General features: G+C 56.1%; 1 protein-coding gene across 5 annotated transcripts in view; it reads right to left on the bottom strand.

Annotated features, from left to right (window-relative positions):
• The window catches only part of Syne3 (spectrin repeat containing nuclear envelope family member 3), an 87,243-nt gene that overhangs the window by 9,986 nt on the left and 61,021 nt on the right, over positions 1 to 16,236 (bottom strand). For 4 of the 5 annotated variants that reach the window (XM_027950913.2, XM_071607557.1, XM_071607558.1 and 1 more), the window contains 6 exons: positions 14,577 to 14,738; positions 14,280 to 14,452; positions 13,691 to 13,820; positions 12,157 to 12,342; positions 9,084 to 9,233; positions 8,392 to 8,430 (listed from right to left, as the gene is read on the bottom strand). In XM_027950913.2, coding sequence (XP_027806714.2) covers positions 8,392 to 8,430; positions 9,084 to 9,233; positions 12,157 to 12,342; positions 13,691 to 13,820; positions 14,280 to 14,452; positions 14,577 to 14,738 — 840 coding nt within the window. The remainder of the gene's footprint in view (positions 1 to 8,391; positions 8,431 to 9,083; positions 9,234 to 12,156; positions 12,343 to 13,690; positions 13,821 to 14,279; positions 14,453 to 14,576; positions 14,739 to 16,236) is intronic. The other variant, XM_027950912.2, reaches the window with a different exon arrangement.

Here is a 16,236-nt window from a genome sequence, read left to right as displayed (position 1 = left end):
TGCTTGTAGCCCACATGATGAGTAAGCCCTTGTGGCTGTGTTGATTCAGCAGTGACTTCGGGGGTGGCAGTGGGGGAGGCGTCACGCTGTGTAGCAGCTGAGCAAGCAGGAGTTCACAGAGGAGGCCTCCCCTCCAGCAGCGGGGCTGGGTGGGACCCGCAGGCACACGCCCTGCTTCCTCCTGGGGTCCGGCTGGGCGGCCTCAGCCTGGGGAGGCCCTGACTGGACTCCTGCACATTTCATGACGACTTCGCCTGATTCAAAACTCTGACCCATCTTGGGGGGAGACCACAGTCTGGAGGCTGCCCGCCTGGTGGACGCCACCCCCTGAAACCTGCCATCAGTGGTTCCCAAAGGGAGGTCTGTTTAGTTTTCCTTTCCTGTTTGCTCCTCATGCAGACCGACCCTTTGCCTATTCAGGTGGGCAGCGGTGCTCAGCTGTGCTCTCTGGGGGATGCCTTTGAGGTCCAGAGTGGGTCTGTATTTATAGGTGCTGGCCGGGGTGGTCTGCTCCAAGGCTGCCTGCTGCCTGCCAGCCCTGTTCACCTCGAGCTCATCTCTTCCCTCCAACAGCCCCAGATTCCAAAATGCTCTTTAAGATAAAAATTTTAAATGATCTTTAAAATGAAAGACACATTTTAATGATTCTCAAATGCTTAGAAGGAACACACACACACACATGCGCGCGCGTGGGCTCCCAAACTACCTTCCAAGAAGCCAACAAGGAAATGGACAGTCTCAGCTCCTCCCAGCTCAAAGAGCTTCTCTGTGCCTCAGTTTCCCCACAGAAAGCCCTACCTGTCCTCTCCTTGGAACTCCCTGAGGAGAGGAGGGGAGAAGTGATGAGCTCCCACCTTTCAGGGCATGGACGCAGTGTGGCGGGGCGAGGCGCAGGGAACCAGATGCGTCAGAGCAGCTCTGACCAAGAGTCCCCCCCGGCCTCACATGTGCCTGGACTCCACAATGCTGAGGAGCTCAGGCAGGATGAGACTCACAGTGCACGTGACCTCATCTGCCACCCATGACACAGGACGGGGGACGGAAGAAAAGGCCAGGTCCTGGCTCTTCTTAGCCGTCTGACCTCCACCAGGCCACTTGGCTACTCGGCCTCAGTTTCCTCATTTGTCGAGGAAAGGAAGAATGACACCCGTCCATCGAACACGCACGGATGTGGGAGGCAAGGCCTGCGGAGCTCAGCACGCACAGCTGGGCTCAGCAAAGTTTCTGCTCTTTTCCCCTCTGACTCGGGGGCTGGACACATGGGCCCACAGGCTTCTGCCACAACAGGGGTGCAGGATCGGGCACCGTGGACCTCCCCAGTCCATCAGAGGGGGGATCAGTGTCCTCCTTAAATGCCACCTCTCGGCTCCTTGGAGGCCCTCTTGTCCCCGGGTCGGGTGCCTTTTCTGGCCGGACCCTTCTGTCTGGTACACATGCCAACCTCCTCCTCTGATCCACTGACCACTCTGATCTCAGCTTGAGTCCCCTCCTCAAGGGGCCCTCCTCTGGCCTCTGGTTCATCAAGCAGCCTCGTGGCACGCTGGCTTTCCTTTGGGCCACTGCTGGAGGCCCGTGCTGCCTGGACTCCAGGAGGCGCAGTCCACTCTGGTTTGCGCCCAGCGGTGCCTCAGTAGCACTCACAAGTAATTGGTGAGTGACTGGGACAGAGAACATGAGGCCCTCCCTCCTGTGCTCCGGCCATCTGCTCCTCCCTCAGTGCCCTGGGTGCCACAGACTCTCGCTGACCCCTGTCTGAGAACCGTTCTCACTGTAGCAATGGTTCACCCAGAAATCCGGACTCCATCAACGCCCTCCAAAGTGTTAGTCACGGCTCCCTTCAACTGCTCTGTGAGGCTGGCCTTCCTGTGCCCACTTTACAGGGAGGACATTGAGGCTGCAGGAGAGTAGCCAGCCGAGGCCACAGGGACAGGCTCGACTACCCGGCACCACTGCAAAGCCCAGGGTCTCTCCGCCATCCCATGGGGCGTCTCTCATGAGACACAGCCACTAAAGCCTTAGCACAAGTCACCTCGGCTCAGTGGTTCAACCTGCATCGGGAGGTGGGTCCCATGCTGACCAGAGCCTGGAGTCCTTCCCAGCACCTGGTTGGGCCTCACTGTCTACCACTGAGATGCTTCCAGGCCAGCAGCAGGAGCCTGGGGTGAAGGGCAGGCCTGGCAGAGCCAGCGGGTCCCCGCCAATCCAGCTGGCCCCGCCCCCACCCCCTCTAACCTCTCAGCGCTGGTTTGTCCCTGAAGGTCCCCTGAAGGCTGCAGAGCTATGTGCCACCTGCTTCCTCTCCTGGCCATTCCTCAGCAGGCCCAGGCAGGGGATGCGCCAGGCCTGCTCTGTTCCCAGGCTACGCGAGCAAGTCTCAGGGTGCCCTTAGGCACCCAGGTGGGGCCCTGCCCCTTCCGACTTGGACACTCTTCATCACATTCTGGTACTGGACGCACTGAACTGCAGCCACAGTCACTTCAGAGGGCGTAGAGGCTGCGCCCCTGCCCCATGCGGACAGGCCGGCAGTGGCCGGATGGGGCGGGGTTCACGCTCTCTCCTCGGGGGCTCTGCACAGGGCAGTCGGGCCGCAGGCTGTGTTTTTCCCGTCCTGTGTTGGTCTGGGGGTCGGGGAATGAGCCTATCTGAGCTGGCCTTTCCAAGGCGGTTTACCTCACTGGGGGGCGGTGCCCGTGGTTGATCCAACGAGGGGTGCTGGCCACACCAGGCAGGGACAGTGCCCTGGGAGATGCGCGGGCACACGGCCCTCCTTCCTCTGCCTCACCCCTTCCTTCTCTCATCTCTTCTCATCTGAGATCCGTCCCCGACCAGGCCCTGAGCCCAGGACTGGAACCAAGACCAGCGAGGGTCTGGGGTGGCCCGGGGCCCCCCAGCTTGGAAACCGATGGTCAAGACACTTTGGGGATGAATTTGGTTGGGCACAGGAACACGATGAGCTTTGCTTTAGCTGTGCTGAGTCCGAGGGTCCAGCAGGCCCCTGGGCTTGGGACTGACGCCTGAGGAGGGACCTGGCTGGAGAAGGAGATGCTGAAGGAGCTGCCAGGGAGAGAGGCCCCCAGGGGTAGAGAGCCCCAGGGGACCGAGGATGCCCCCAGAGAAGAACGTGCCTCCAGCGCCTGACAGGTGATCATTACAAAAGAAGTGATAACTTCATGGGAGTCCACCACCTGAGCCAAGTGATCCAGCTGCATGGCCAAGGCTGGGCATGCGGCCATCTCACGTCCCCTGATAAGACACCTGAGGAAGACCTCACATGGCTCCTGAGACACTCCTGCCAAGAACGCATAACCAGACCCATCACGGGCAACAAGGGAAAGCCAAACAGAGGACCTTCCAGCCTATCTGGCCCCTGCCTGAAAAGGTCAAGGTCAAGGTCAATGAAAATTAAGAAAACCAGGGAACATCTCCAGACCAGAGGAGACCCATGAGACGAGACAATCGAAGGCAGTGTGCGGTTCTGGACTGGATCCCGGACTGAGTAGAACAGCCATGAAAGACCAAGAGGTGGGTTCAGACGAGGGCAAGCCAATGTGCAAACCGTGGGCGTTAGCTAATCAAGGGCATTGATACTGCTTCAATCATAACAGTGGTTCACGCTCATCGCGACATTACTAAATGGGGGGAGAGGGAGGGGGGCTGGGATGAGAGGAAGCAAACGGGAAGCCCGTGCCTTCTACTGGATTTCCTATGAACCTGAAACTGCCAAGACAGTCTAATGATTCAAAAAAGACTACTGAGGCAGCTTAAGAATTTTTAAGAATTTTTAAAATGGGCAATGAGATGGTTCAACAGTCACAGTTCATCAACACTGAGTTCATCAACACGTTTGGGTGAATTTAAAAAGTTAAAACAGAGAGAGAGGCCAGGGTAGAGCCAAGAGGAGCAGGTGGAGGGATGTGCTGTCACCCAGTGCTGCCCAGAGGCCAGGGGAGTTGGGGACAGAGATACATCCACTGGGTTGAGTGATGAGGTAGCTCCTGTCACCTTGCTGGGGTGAAATTCAGAGGAGGGGAGGGGCAGAAGGCAGATGGGGCAATGGAAGGAGGAAGGAATGGGAAGAGCAAGTGAAGATGATACCCTGGGTCTCAGTGGTCAAAGACAAGTTTCTGCACCGATTCATTCCCAAATCAGAGAAGCCCCGTTGCTTCCGGGCTCTGAAGGTAGATGGAGAGATGGCCCTGGGATAACACAGTGTGTGGTTTTAGGCCTGTCCCTGGCTCTCCCCTTTTGAAGGACAGAAATAGCATGGCCTAGTACAGCCCAGCGCTTTGGCTGTGACCAGGGAAAAACCAGATTTGAGCTGTCTGCAGAGTTACAAGGTGAATCTCTGAGGCCCAAAGTCAGACTGTCTTGCTGTCGCCCAGCCCCGACCTGGCCCTGTGCAAGCCACACATGAGAAGAGGCCAAGAGGCCACTTCCTCCCCCTGAAGAAGGTGGACATGATCGTTATGGACCAGGTATGTGAGTGTCTATCACAGTGCCCAGCACATAGTAGGGACTTTAAAAATCACAGTTGTGAGAAAAAGCTTATCTACCACAGAAAGCTCACTAATGCTTCGTGAGATTTGATATCACAGAATTAGAATTTCATCCCTCTAAGACACCAAGGGAAAGGTGTCACAAGGTAAGAAAATAAAAACCTCCACCAAGACGGAGCATTTGACCGAAAAGCCTGTGTCCAGCAGGGGCACTAGGGGCTGCACCTTCGCTGTCCGGGGAGAGAGAATAAACCAAGACAAGGACATCCAGTGTCTCATCTTGGCAGAGATTAAAGGAGGGGGACAAAAACTCATTTCTAAGAGTCCAGACAGCAAGCTTGCGCTCCCCAAAACTGATGGTCTCACTTTGCACAATCAGTGTGACCCGAAGAGAAACACACACGGCCCACAAACAGGTGTCACAGCCATGGCAGGAGGGAGGTTGGCCTGGGTGGAGGAGGGAAGCAAACCCCACACCTCCCTGGAAGAACTAGATTCCAACACGGCACCCAGACCCCAGAGCTGTGAAAAATGAAGTCTCAAAAATCTATGAAATATGGTCGAGTAAATGAACTGCGGCTCTCTGGGGCCTGAGTCACTGGTTTATGACGAGAGCCCGTGCTGGGCTCCAGTGGGAGGTGGCAGCTCTCTGCTCCTGCAATCTTGGTTTGCCCTGGCGAATGGCACGTGCGCCAGTCTGTTCCTCAGGTAAGAGTGTGTCTGGGAGGGCGACAGCACCTCCCCAGGACAAGGCAGGACTTCGGTTAACTCACAGCCCACTGCAACCCTAAACGCCATTACGCTTTGTGGCTCTGAGGGCTGCGGGCAGACATCCAGTGGCACTGAGCTGGCCAGGGCAGAGGTGGCTGCAGATTAATACATCTTAATTATTCTGTTTATACAAACAAGCAGGATGAAGGCCCCACCGTAGCTGGAACTTTCAATGACTTGGGGCCCAGAGAGAGAAAAAAGTGTAGAGAACCAACTGCTCGATAATTAGCTTGGGAGCAGACTTTTGGTTTTTCTTCCCTTTGGACTAAAAATAACATATGGGATGTTTTTACATTGGCAAGATTACAACCTCTGCAGATGGTGCTTATTTTCTACCTGTCAGGCCTGTGTGTGCGAGTGTGTGCAGAGTCACACACAGGTTGTGCAACCCAGCACAAACCACAAGGATGCTATAGTTGGGATGGGGAGTGTCCCCAAGAGCCCAGGTCCTGAAGGCTTGGTCCTCAGGGTGGCGCTGTTGGGAGATGGTGGTACCTTTAAGAGGCGGGGCCTGGGGAGAGGTCCTGTTGTTGGGGGCGTGTCCTAGGAGACTGGGGAGCCCTGCTCCCTCCCTGGACAGGCAGATGGTGGTTCTGCTGTGCCTCATGCTCTCTGCTGGGATGTGCCACCTTGTCACAGGTCCGAAGCAACAAAGCCAGCCGACCATTGACTAGAAACTCCAAAACTGAGCCAAAGTAAGCCTTTCTCTTTATAAATTAATGATCTTGAGTATTTTGTTATAAATTATATAAGCTAACACAGGAAGACCAGAAGGAAAAAAAAAGATCAAACCCCACGGAGGATCTCCCCTTTTGAAAGCCACCACTCCTGCTCGCTCTGTCCTCAGGCACAGAAGCAGGGCCCTGTCTGCAGAGGTCTCAGGTCCTCGTTTCCACAGCAACCCAGAGCCCACTACGCGCCAGTTGTTGCTGAGGACTTTGCCTTCCACTAGCTCAGCGGACTCCCTTGCATTCACAGGAAGACCACGGGTGAGGGACTAGCAAAAGGTCACACGTGCTAATGGTGGGGTCAGGATTCGAATCCAGAACATAAAGCGGTGGTTCTCCAAGTGCTTCTCCAGGCCCACAGGATCAGCACTGCCCTGTTAGAAACGCAGATTCCTGGGCCACTCCAGTCCTAATGGCTCAGAAACCCTAGGACTGGGCACAGCAATCTGTGACATGGCTGCTATATATCAGCCCATAGGTTGCTTACTTCCTCCCAGGAGACTGAGGTCTCATCTCAAAAGCTGGCCAGCACCAAAGTAAAAAATGTATACCTCCACTTATTAAATAAACACAGCCCTGCTCCGCCTTCCTGCTTGCCTACCCCGAGTTTTATACAAAATGGCACCCAACATCTGCTAGGAGGAAATGAGATGAACCTCGGGATGTAGGAGGTAAACCAGGTAGGAGATAAACCAGGCGTAGGAGGGCAGCGGCTCTTTCCTTCGCTGACGTGGTCTCAGTGCTCAACAGAGCTCAGCCCAGTCGGCCCTCAGGGAACATGGGAGAAGGAAGGGGTGAGTGAAGGAGGAGCGGCAGGGCCACCACGGTGGGGAGGACCCACACTGACACATTAAGCACAGGCCACAGTGAACCTGAGCCTGCACTGGAGGGCTGGGGTCAGCCAGCCAAGTGGCACCTACCCAAAAGCCTTCAGCAAGCAATTCCTATGTGCTGGACACCATGGCCAGGCCCCTGGGGACCCACACATGACTCCTGCAGGGACCTGCCCTGGGGGCTGCATAGATGGGGCTTAAAGTGCAGGAGTTAGAGGCAGCCAGGACACCTGGCCCCGTGTCCCCATATCCCACCAGAAGCCACTAGGTGGGGCTGTGTGGGTCACCTGCCCTTTCCGGATGTTCTTTCCTGTTTCGTGAGGAGGCTGGTGTGGTTCTGAACTTGGGGAAACCAGGGCTTAGGCTCTAAGAAGCCTATCTTCCACACATAACAGCTCACACGACCGTCAACACTGATTCATGAAGTAAGTAAAGTTGGCATTAATGTTATAGAGATGGGCAAAGTGCGCCCCAAACCAAAGCAACTTGCTGAAGGCCCCAGAGCTGCTTGGTGTTGGGCCCAGAGCACACCTTGGTCTCATAACAGCCCTGCCCAGCCCAGGGTCACCCGCACCCTGCAGATGCTGGAGCCCAGCTGGAGCCCAGGAAGGAGTCCTGGTGTGCCGGGCACCTGGACAATGTGTGTTCCAGGGAGGGAGAGGTCCCAAGCGCCTTGGGGCTCTGTGAGCCCGGCCTGCTGGGGCCTGTGTCACCCCAGGCCCTTGCTTGGCCAGAAAACAAGAGTATGCCTCTGGAAACGGCAGCCCTGGGGACAACAGTTACACTTGGCTTTTCCAGGAGTGGAGAGACCCTCCAGAGCCCAGCGAGACGTCCCCCCCAGGCATCACACAGAAGGTCGAACCTGGGTGTTGGAGCCAGAGACCAGTCAGGAGTGTGGTGCCTCCTGAGCAAGGCAGCTCATTCACCCGTTCTGATTCCCCAGGCTTAAAGCAGAGGCAAGGAACCACTTGGGGGTCAACAGAGGGTGAAATGAGATGCCCTGGCTAAGTGGGTACAGGTCCAGGCCCCACAGTGGATGGCCAGTGGGCACCATGTAGGGCAGTAAGACTGCTGCTTCCTCCCGTTAGAACCCCGTTCCTGCCATCGCCTGGGCCCGGAAACACCATGGGAGTGACTCTGAGCACGTCTCAGTGGGCCCCAGAGGAGAACCTGCCTGGTGGAACTGGAAGGCCCCGCTGTCCCTTCCTCCTGAGTCCTCCTGAGCCCCACCCGCCCCTCTACCACCAAGGTGGGCACCCGGGCCAGGTTCCTGGGACTACCCCGGTTTACACCTGCGATCACAGTCATCATTAGGAGCACCCTTGTCACCCCCCAGTGTGCCCTGGTCCTGGATGGCAAGCTCCAGGGTCCCTTCTCCACCAGGTGTCTGTCATGGCAAAGTGCCCTTCACACCCTTGCCAGCCACTCCCCGGGCCTGGAGCTTTGGAAAGCAGAGACCCCACAGAGCCTTCCAGAAAGCCCAGGGGTCCTGCCCCATCCGCCCAGGCGCCCAGCCCCCCAGATGCCTGCTCTGCAGCCCCAGAGCAGATGGCAGACGCGTACCTTTTGGAATCCGGTGGGGTCCCCGGGAGAACTCAGCGTCTGTTGTTTTAGGAAGGAGAGGAGAGGGGGAAACAGGTGAGGTGAGCGAAACACAAGTCCCAACAGGGCTGTGCTCGGCTATCGGGGGGGGGGGGGGGGGGGGGGGAGATTGGGGGTAGTGGGGGGGAGATTGGGGGGAGTGGGGGGGCTTCCCTAAGGCGCTGGTCGCCTGCTCGGCCCTGCCACGGGGGATTCTGTTTAATGAGCTTTTTACACACTTGGGCCTGGCCTGCGGGCATGGTCTGGGGAGGCCCTGCCTGGCTGGCCGGGACACTGGCACGTGGCTGGGGCTGGGCTGACACCTAGTGGCAGAAAAACCTGCAGAGCAAGGTTTTAGCTTCTAGGGGCCTCAGCTCCCCTCTGGATGCGGACAGGGTCACTCCGGCAGCCATGGCTGTTGCTGAATGGGGTGACGCAGACAAAGCTCCCAGCATGGTAGGCAACCATGAGGCCATTGCCATGGTTACTGGGAGGCCAGCCTCATGGCAAAGGAGGATGGCCAAATGAGATGACCTAAGTCAAGTGTCCCTCCCCGACCCCAGCTGGGACGAGGATGTGCAGGACAGAACACATGCAGGCTATTGGCCCAGTGAGGCTGGGCCCAGCTGCGGTCCCTCCCTGGGTCCCGTCACCTGAGCATCCTCAGCACCTACCAGCAGGTGGCTGGAGTCCTTGAGCTTGGACTTGTACAGCATCCAGCGGTAACGCAGATCCTCCAGCTCGTCCGAGGTGCCCCTTGCTGGCCCAAGACGAAGAAGATTCTCAAATAGATGCTGACCTGTCGGCACTCGAGCCTCTAGCTCCTAGGGGAGAGGGCAGCATCACGGTGAGGCTTCTAATGGCCCAGACAGCCCACCCCCCTGGTAAGGGCAGGCTGATTGAATTGCCCTCGATAGAGTGGCCCCCGGGGAGGGGAGCACAGAACCAGTAACGTGGGACCCTCACGTGCAAGTGCAAGTCCAGGCCCGGCAACTGCTCTCTGGAATGTTACAGAAAGACCTCCTGTGTGGAAGGGCAGCTGGACTGCCAGCCACTGTGGTCACTTGGCCTGCCATCCTAGGACCAGGTCCTAAAAGGGCTTGTCAGAGGAGTCGCCATCGTTACAAAGGTCACCCCGTCAAACGTGCCTTCCCATCGGCATGATTTCGTTTGGCAGTTGGTGATGGAGGGAGCCAGTTTTTCTATCAAAATTGAGTGCCGAGGACAAACCTCTTCACTCTCAGGACTCCTGAGAGGCCGTGTGATGTGGGGGAGAGACTGGGGCAGGAGCCTGGGTTTAAATCCTGGTTCTGGACCCCGATCGTGCCCCATCTTGTTAGCTATGCAGTATGCGACCATTTGCATCGTTGCTCAGAGCCTGCTAGAATGTGAGTTAGACAAGAGCAAAAGGGTCTCGGGGTGGAACTAAGAGCCATTTCTGATATGGTTGGAGTTGGGGGCGGGGGTGGGAAGTGAGGAGTGGCCAAATCTGAGGTAGGAGGGAAGGGCTTCCTGGTGATGGTCAACTGGATAATTGGGAACAAACCTGCACCGAGGACATGATATTAAAGACATTTTTTAAAACCATCAAAGGCTTAACGAAAGAGTGAGGCACATCAGGTCAAAACTCAGGCAAGGAGGACTGGGGGTGCAGCTCAGGGGTAGAGCCCTGACCCAGCACATTCGAGGCCCCGGGATCGATCCCTAGCACCGCAAGAAACCAGAAACCCAAAACAACACGAAAGAAACTTCAGAGAAGCAAGCCTGTGTGAGGCCTGTGTTCACCCTTAGGATATCCTCCAATCTGGAAGAAACGGCTGTGAAGCAGGTCTGTGGTGTGGCAATCTCCTCACGGGGTAGGGAGGCGGAGGTCAGACTCTGGGCTGCGTGGAGGTAGACAGAACAACTCCCCCTCTAGCTGAGACGCCTACGGGCTTCACCCTCAGAGCAAAGGTGAGCCAGCAGTAAATCTGGGCCTGGTGTAGACTGGCCGCCCAGCTCCAGGTCATCTTGTAATCCAGGGACCTGCAAGCCTTGGACTTGGGTTCAGTGGTCCCAGAATGACTCAGCCTCCTTCTCAGCAGGAACGACCCCAGAAAAGCCCTCTCTGGAGGAAGAGGGTATCCTAAATCTCAAATTACTCTATCACATATTTTGTCCACCACAACATTCAGCACAGAATACACACAGCCTCACACAGATACAAGGCACTAAGGAGAAGAAGCAGCAGAAGTAAGACACATCAGAACCATTCCTAAGATGCCTTGGGATATTGATGTTATTAGACATATTATAAAACAGCTATGTTTACTGTGTTCAAAGAATTAAAAGACTAGTGTAAACAACTGAGCAAGGATCTGGAAGCTAGCTAGGAAATATGACCCAGCAAATTGTTGAAAGAACCAAAGAGAAGTTCTAGAGTTGATCATTAAAATAACAAAAGTTACACTCAATGGACATGTGTAATAGCTAAAGAGAGAATTAGTAAACTGGAAGACAGGTCAGAAAAAAATATTCAGAATGCAACATGAAGAGACAAAAAGACGGAAAATACACAAGAGAAGCCAAGAGACATGAAGCACAGAGTGAGAAGAAATAATATACGTGTAAATGACATAAGAGAAGGAGAGAAAAAATGCTCCCAAGCAGAGACAATGTTTTAAGAGACAGTGTCAGAGAATATTCCAGAAAGATCTTAAATCATAGAGTCAGGTGTTCAGGTGAATCCTATAAAGGATTAGAAAATAACAAACGTCAGACTCTGGCATGTCATAGTGAGATTTCATAAAAACAAGGAAGAGAAGAGGCAAGCTGAGGTCTGGTGAGAAAGGCCTAGCATGATGACCTTGGGGTCTGAACTTGTTCTGAAATGTTTCCATTAAGTGGACAAGGTCACTCTTGTCCCTGTGGTTCTGGAGGGTCATTCTGGCTGCAGAATGAGCCTTGACCTGGGTAGGTTCCCAACAGGGAGAAGGGAGACCATTTGGGAAGTTAGTTCTACAATCAAGGTGAAAATTACTGCCTAAACCGAGGCACTCGCAGTGGAAACAGAGCCTTCCAAGGAGGCAGACCAAGGAGGATTTGGTGACTACTAGGGTCTGAATTCTTGTCCCTCCCCAAATTCATGTTGAAACTTAACTGCCAAAGTATCAAGAGAACTGAGAGGTGACTAGGCCATGAAGGGGAGTTAACATCACCCCACTTCCTAGCCTAGGCCTCCGAGGGCATGGCCTGCTCCCACTGTCCCCTCCGACCTGCCTCTGCCATGGGAAGCCCGGGCTGCCCCACAGGAGGATAAGATGTGTGGTCCATGTCACTCTCTTCCCCACCAGCCTACTGACCTCCAGAATGAGAGGCACTTGGTTGACCTTCATCTGACAGCAGACACCAGCCCTTGGCCTTCTGAATGGGCAGGAGCCAGGCTGAGCTCAGGGTCCGAATATGAGTTAAATACACAGCTGCTGTTTTCAACTGCAAACTGTTGGGGTTGTATGTTACACAGCAGTTACTAACTGATACAGGCGCCTAGAGACAAGGCTGATATTTCCCAAGTAAGGAATAAGAAAAGGAGGCTGAGTGAATGAAAGCAAGGAAAAGCTCTAAAATATTTGAATCCAAAAAGTTTAAGAAGCGTTAGTTCTACACAAGTGAGAACAGCTCACAAATGACTGTCAGTGCTCCCTGTTAGAGCAAACACATCTATGGGTGCAAAGCCCACGGGCAAGGGGTGGCTTCTTGGGCACAGACCTGCAGCTTCGTCTCTCTGGTCTTCAAGTCCTTGGCGGTGCTGGTTCTCATTGCAATGGTCCGTATGAGCTTGGAGTTTTCTACCTGTAGCCACTGCTCAAAGTTCCTCAGGAGCTGGGGGAAGTCTTCATGGCTGCCTCCTGCTTCCTCCAGCAGATGGGCCTGCAGGAACACACAGGGCCAGAGCTGTCGGGGTGAAAGAGGCCCACTGGCCACATGTCCTGGACGCGACTGAGGCAGCGGTGGGGGATGAGGACAGGGAGAGGCCTGAGGGGAGGATCTCTACCCAACATGGCCACATCTAGGTCGGGAGCATGCCTCAGTGTCACCTCTTTGTTCCTAGTGCAAGTCACCGTCACCTCTTACCAGGACAGCTATCCAGCAGTCACCCTTCTACCACTCGTGTACCCTGTGGCTGTGACCTGAGTGATCTGTATAGAGCACAAGACACCTTCCATATGTAGTGTCACCTCGTGCCTCCCCTGTGTGGCCTGAGAGCCTCGGGCTCTGGCTATTGTGGCCTCCGAAGGTCAAGCTGCCGCTCCTCTCCGAGCCGGAGCCTGCAGGCATGTCTTAGCCCCTGAACCTGGGCTGCCTCCTCTGGGTCTGCGCATGCACGGTGCCCCCTGCCTGGGGTGCCTCTCTCCCTCCTCCCTCACTCCCACTCAGCCTCCAGGGCCCATGCACCCAGGAGGGCTCTCCTGCCCCAGGTCTGGGTCAGGTCCACTCCACCACAAACTCATGGCCCCTCTGCCCATGTCTGCACAGTTTTGTAAGCTCATTTAACTGCCCATGGACCCGTCTTGCTCCTCAAACTGCACTAGAAAGCAGCATGGAGCCTGCTAGAGATGCAGACCGTGGGCCCCAACCAGGCTGTTGGATTAGACCTGCATTATAATCAGGTGCACGTCACAGTCACAAAAACTCTGAGTTGCTTTCTAAGCCAATCCTCGGAGCACAGTGGCACTCAATAAATGTGTTTTGGGAGGATGAAGGAAGGAGTGGGAGAACGAATGATTGGATTTTCTTTTTCTTTTTTGGATGGGGTCTCACTGTGTCGGTCTTGCACTCCTGGGCTCAGGGAGTCCCCTACTTCCGCCTCTACCTAGCTGGAGCAGGTGTGATCACTGCACTGGGCTTTGACGGATTGTTCTTGAAAAACATGGCTCAGTTGTGTAAAGGCAGAAAGAGAAAGTGCTGGTGATACCATGTTAGTTCTTTTCAAAAATATACAGCCAGGGCACAAAGATACCCCCTTCTCCTGTGATCTCAGGTCTAAATCCAAGGCCAGCAGGAAGTCTGTGACCTTGTCACTGTCCTCTCTGCTGGGGAACCATCTAGGGATTCAGAGAGGGAAGGACCAGTCTGGCCCAGGGTTGCCCGCCACCTACCTGAGGCCCCTCTCTACAGTGGGCACCCCTGCTCTTGGGGCCACAGCAGGGACAAGTGAGATGGGGCATGACCAAGGCCTGGGAGCTGGGACCAAAGCCACCCCACCCAGCACTTGGCCCTTCTCCCTGCCAGACACACTCACCCCACGACGATGCCTGGGAACAGGGTCCGTGGGGTTGATGAGATACCCAGACTTCGGGATGTTGTTGGTGAAGACCAGCTTCTTCCCAGTGTCCACCTCTGTACTCTGCAGCTGCTGGCTTCTGATGAGGCTGGGAAGACAAACAACCCCTCAAGGCGGTGACGTGATGGGGAGCCATCGGGGCCCTGGAGAAGTAACAGCCCTGGGCCTCAAGGGTGGCAGGACACTTCTGGGTTTCCCATCAACGATGAGCCAGCAGCCATCCTTCAGGTGTGGCAGATGCTCCTGAGTCTCCCACGTGTCCCGTCTCTTAGTTGCAACCCCCCCTCCCCGGTCACACAGGTGCACATGCTCAGGACACAGATAGGAAACTGAGGCTCACACCAGAGCGGGCTGGAGGCCGACCCCCAGCCAGGGACATCTCAGCTCCCCTGCCCCTGCCAGAATCACCAGGGGTCCCAGGTGTGGGGGGGTGGGCAGGTCCCTGGCACGACGCCTGGCCCAGAGCCCAGGCATCTGCTCGGAGCTCTTCCTGGTGGCAAGGGGGCACTGTCCCAGACAAGGCTCAGAGCCAGCGAGGGCCTCTCACCTCAGTAGGTGCTCCTCCAGCAGCCTCAGGGCCCGCCAAGCCTCCGCCAGCTCCCGCAGCTCCGCCTGGACCAAGGCCGCCCCCTCAGGAGAAGACTTCTCCATCACCAGCTGGCCGTGCGCCTCGACCAGGGGCAGCTGGGCCTCCTTCTCAGGGAGGTCAGCCAGCAGCCTCTGGAGGACACGGGGGACACACACACAGTGAGGTCCTTCTTGGGGAGGTCTCTGCTTCCCACTGTGGGGGCTTCAGCCAGAGAGGCTGCCTTTGGGGACGCAGGTGAGGAAGTCACCCCCTTACCTCCACCTCGGCCTCTCGGGACGCAGCATCCCACGGGCCCACGTCCCGCTGATGTGACTCCAGCAGCTGTGTGACCACAGTGACCCACTGCCGCAGCTCCTGCAGCTGGTGGCTGAAGGTGCAGTGCTCCCGCACGCTCTGCCGACACCTGTCCACAAGGTCCTGCAGCACAGCCGGAGGCCAGGGCACTGAGCGCTGGGCCAGGCAGAGACCAGGCACCCCCCAACCCTGCAGGACCCCAGACCGCCTGGGCCCTGGCTCCTCCCACAGCTAGACAGACACCACAGGCTGGTCCTCCCTCGGCACGGCACAAGGACCCCCAAAGATCAAGTCTGGTTCAAAACGCCTCCCGGCCTGTCTCCTATAGAAACAGCCAAGGGCAGGTGGGGCTGGTGTGAATGGGCACAAGCACTTTTGCTCAAAGGAGTGTTCTGGAGCAGCAAGAATGGGCACGCTGCATCAGGGCAACCTTACGGATGAACCTACAACCACGCTGTGGGGGGCTAGCACACACACAGTATGAGCATCTGTGTGGTTCCGTCAGGCAAGCCTAACTGACGCTGGGTCCAGTCTGAGGTGAGGAGCTGGCAGTGACTGGCGGGCGTGAGGGAGGCTGGCGTTGCTCTGGGTTCTTTCTGGGTGCTGCTGAATCAGGTCCGTTTAATTTTTTAAGATTCCGCCGAGGTGCCCCGTAAGACATTCACTTTTCTGGATAGGACTGAACTTCAACAACAGGTTTTCAAACAGTCTTGCTTTTTTCTCCTTCCTGAGGCCTGTTTCCTGGGAAACTCAGGCCTCGGAGGCTGGAACCTTGTTCTTCTCTGTCTCCAGGAAAGATGGCACTGAACACAGAAGGATGGCCATTTTCCATGCTCCTGTTCACCCTGCCTGGGACCCTTTGAGCACCTTCTTCATCTCACTATGAGCCAGTCAGACTCCGGGGCCTACTGTCCCCTTTCCTGCTGTGTCTCCCAGCTTAGGGTCTCATTACGTTGGGCCACCAAAGGCCCTGCCTTCCTGCGTTCCACAAACGCGGGCTGGCCCTGCAGGGTTCCAGGACCATGCCAGGGGATGGGGACCCAGAGAGGGGCTGGGCATTCCGTGGGCCTCCAGGGGGTGTGGAGCCTCTGTCCTTGAGGTCCATCAGCAAGGGCGAAATGTTACCTAAAACCCCACTTCTCCTAGTTCTCACCACCAAATGCCTTCAATGGCTCCCTACTGCATAGAGCTGGGACCTACCCCTGGGAGACGGGAAGATCACTGTCTGTGGGGGGAGGCCACTTTAAAACTCACTAGACTTAACAAGCACTGAACATCCAAATGACAGGAGGGGCGGTTTCCCCTTAAATGACTGTGTAAACTGTAAATAAAGAAACTCGGTGGAATTGGACTGTCGCAGTCTGCAGTCCCTAGCTCCTGACTTCTGAGCAACCTCGCTCACCGACTGGATGTGGGTACCGGAGCTGACTTCGGCTGCGGGATGGTTTCCTGTCTCTCGACGCCCCCTCCCTTGACCTTGAGACCACAAGCTGCTCCTGGGTTAGGCAGATTCCATGCGTCACCTGCACCGTGGGTCTCTATAGGTGGTGCTGTGCTCCCTGGAGACCCCTGGAGTGTCTGGCTCAATGCAGATGCCGGCCTCTCCAGGGACATGTCCCTG

Source organism: Marmota flaviventris, chromosome 2 (genome assembly GCF_047511675.1).
Source record: "Marmota flaviventris isolate mMarFla1 chromosome 2, mMarFla1.hap1, whole genome shotgun sequence".
Classification (NCBI taxonomy): domain Eukaryota; kingdom Metazoa; phylum Chordata; class Mammalia; order Rodentia; family Sciuridae; genus Marmota; species Marmota flaviventris.
The sequence above is the reverse complement of the archived record's forward strand: the minus strand, read 5'-3'. Positions and strand labels throughout refer to the sequence as shown.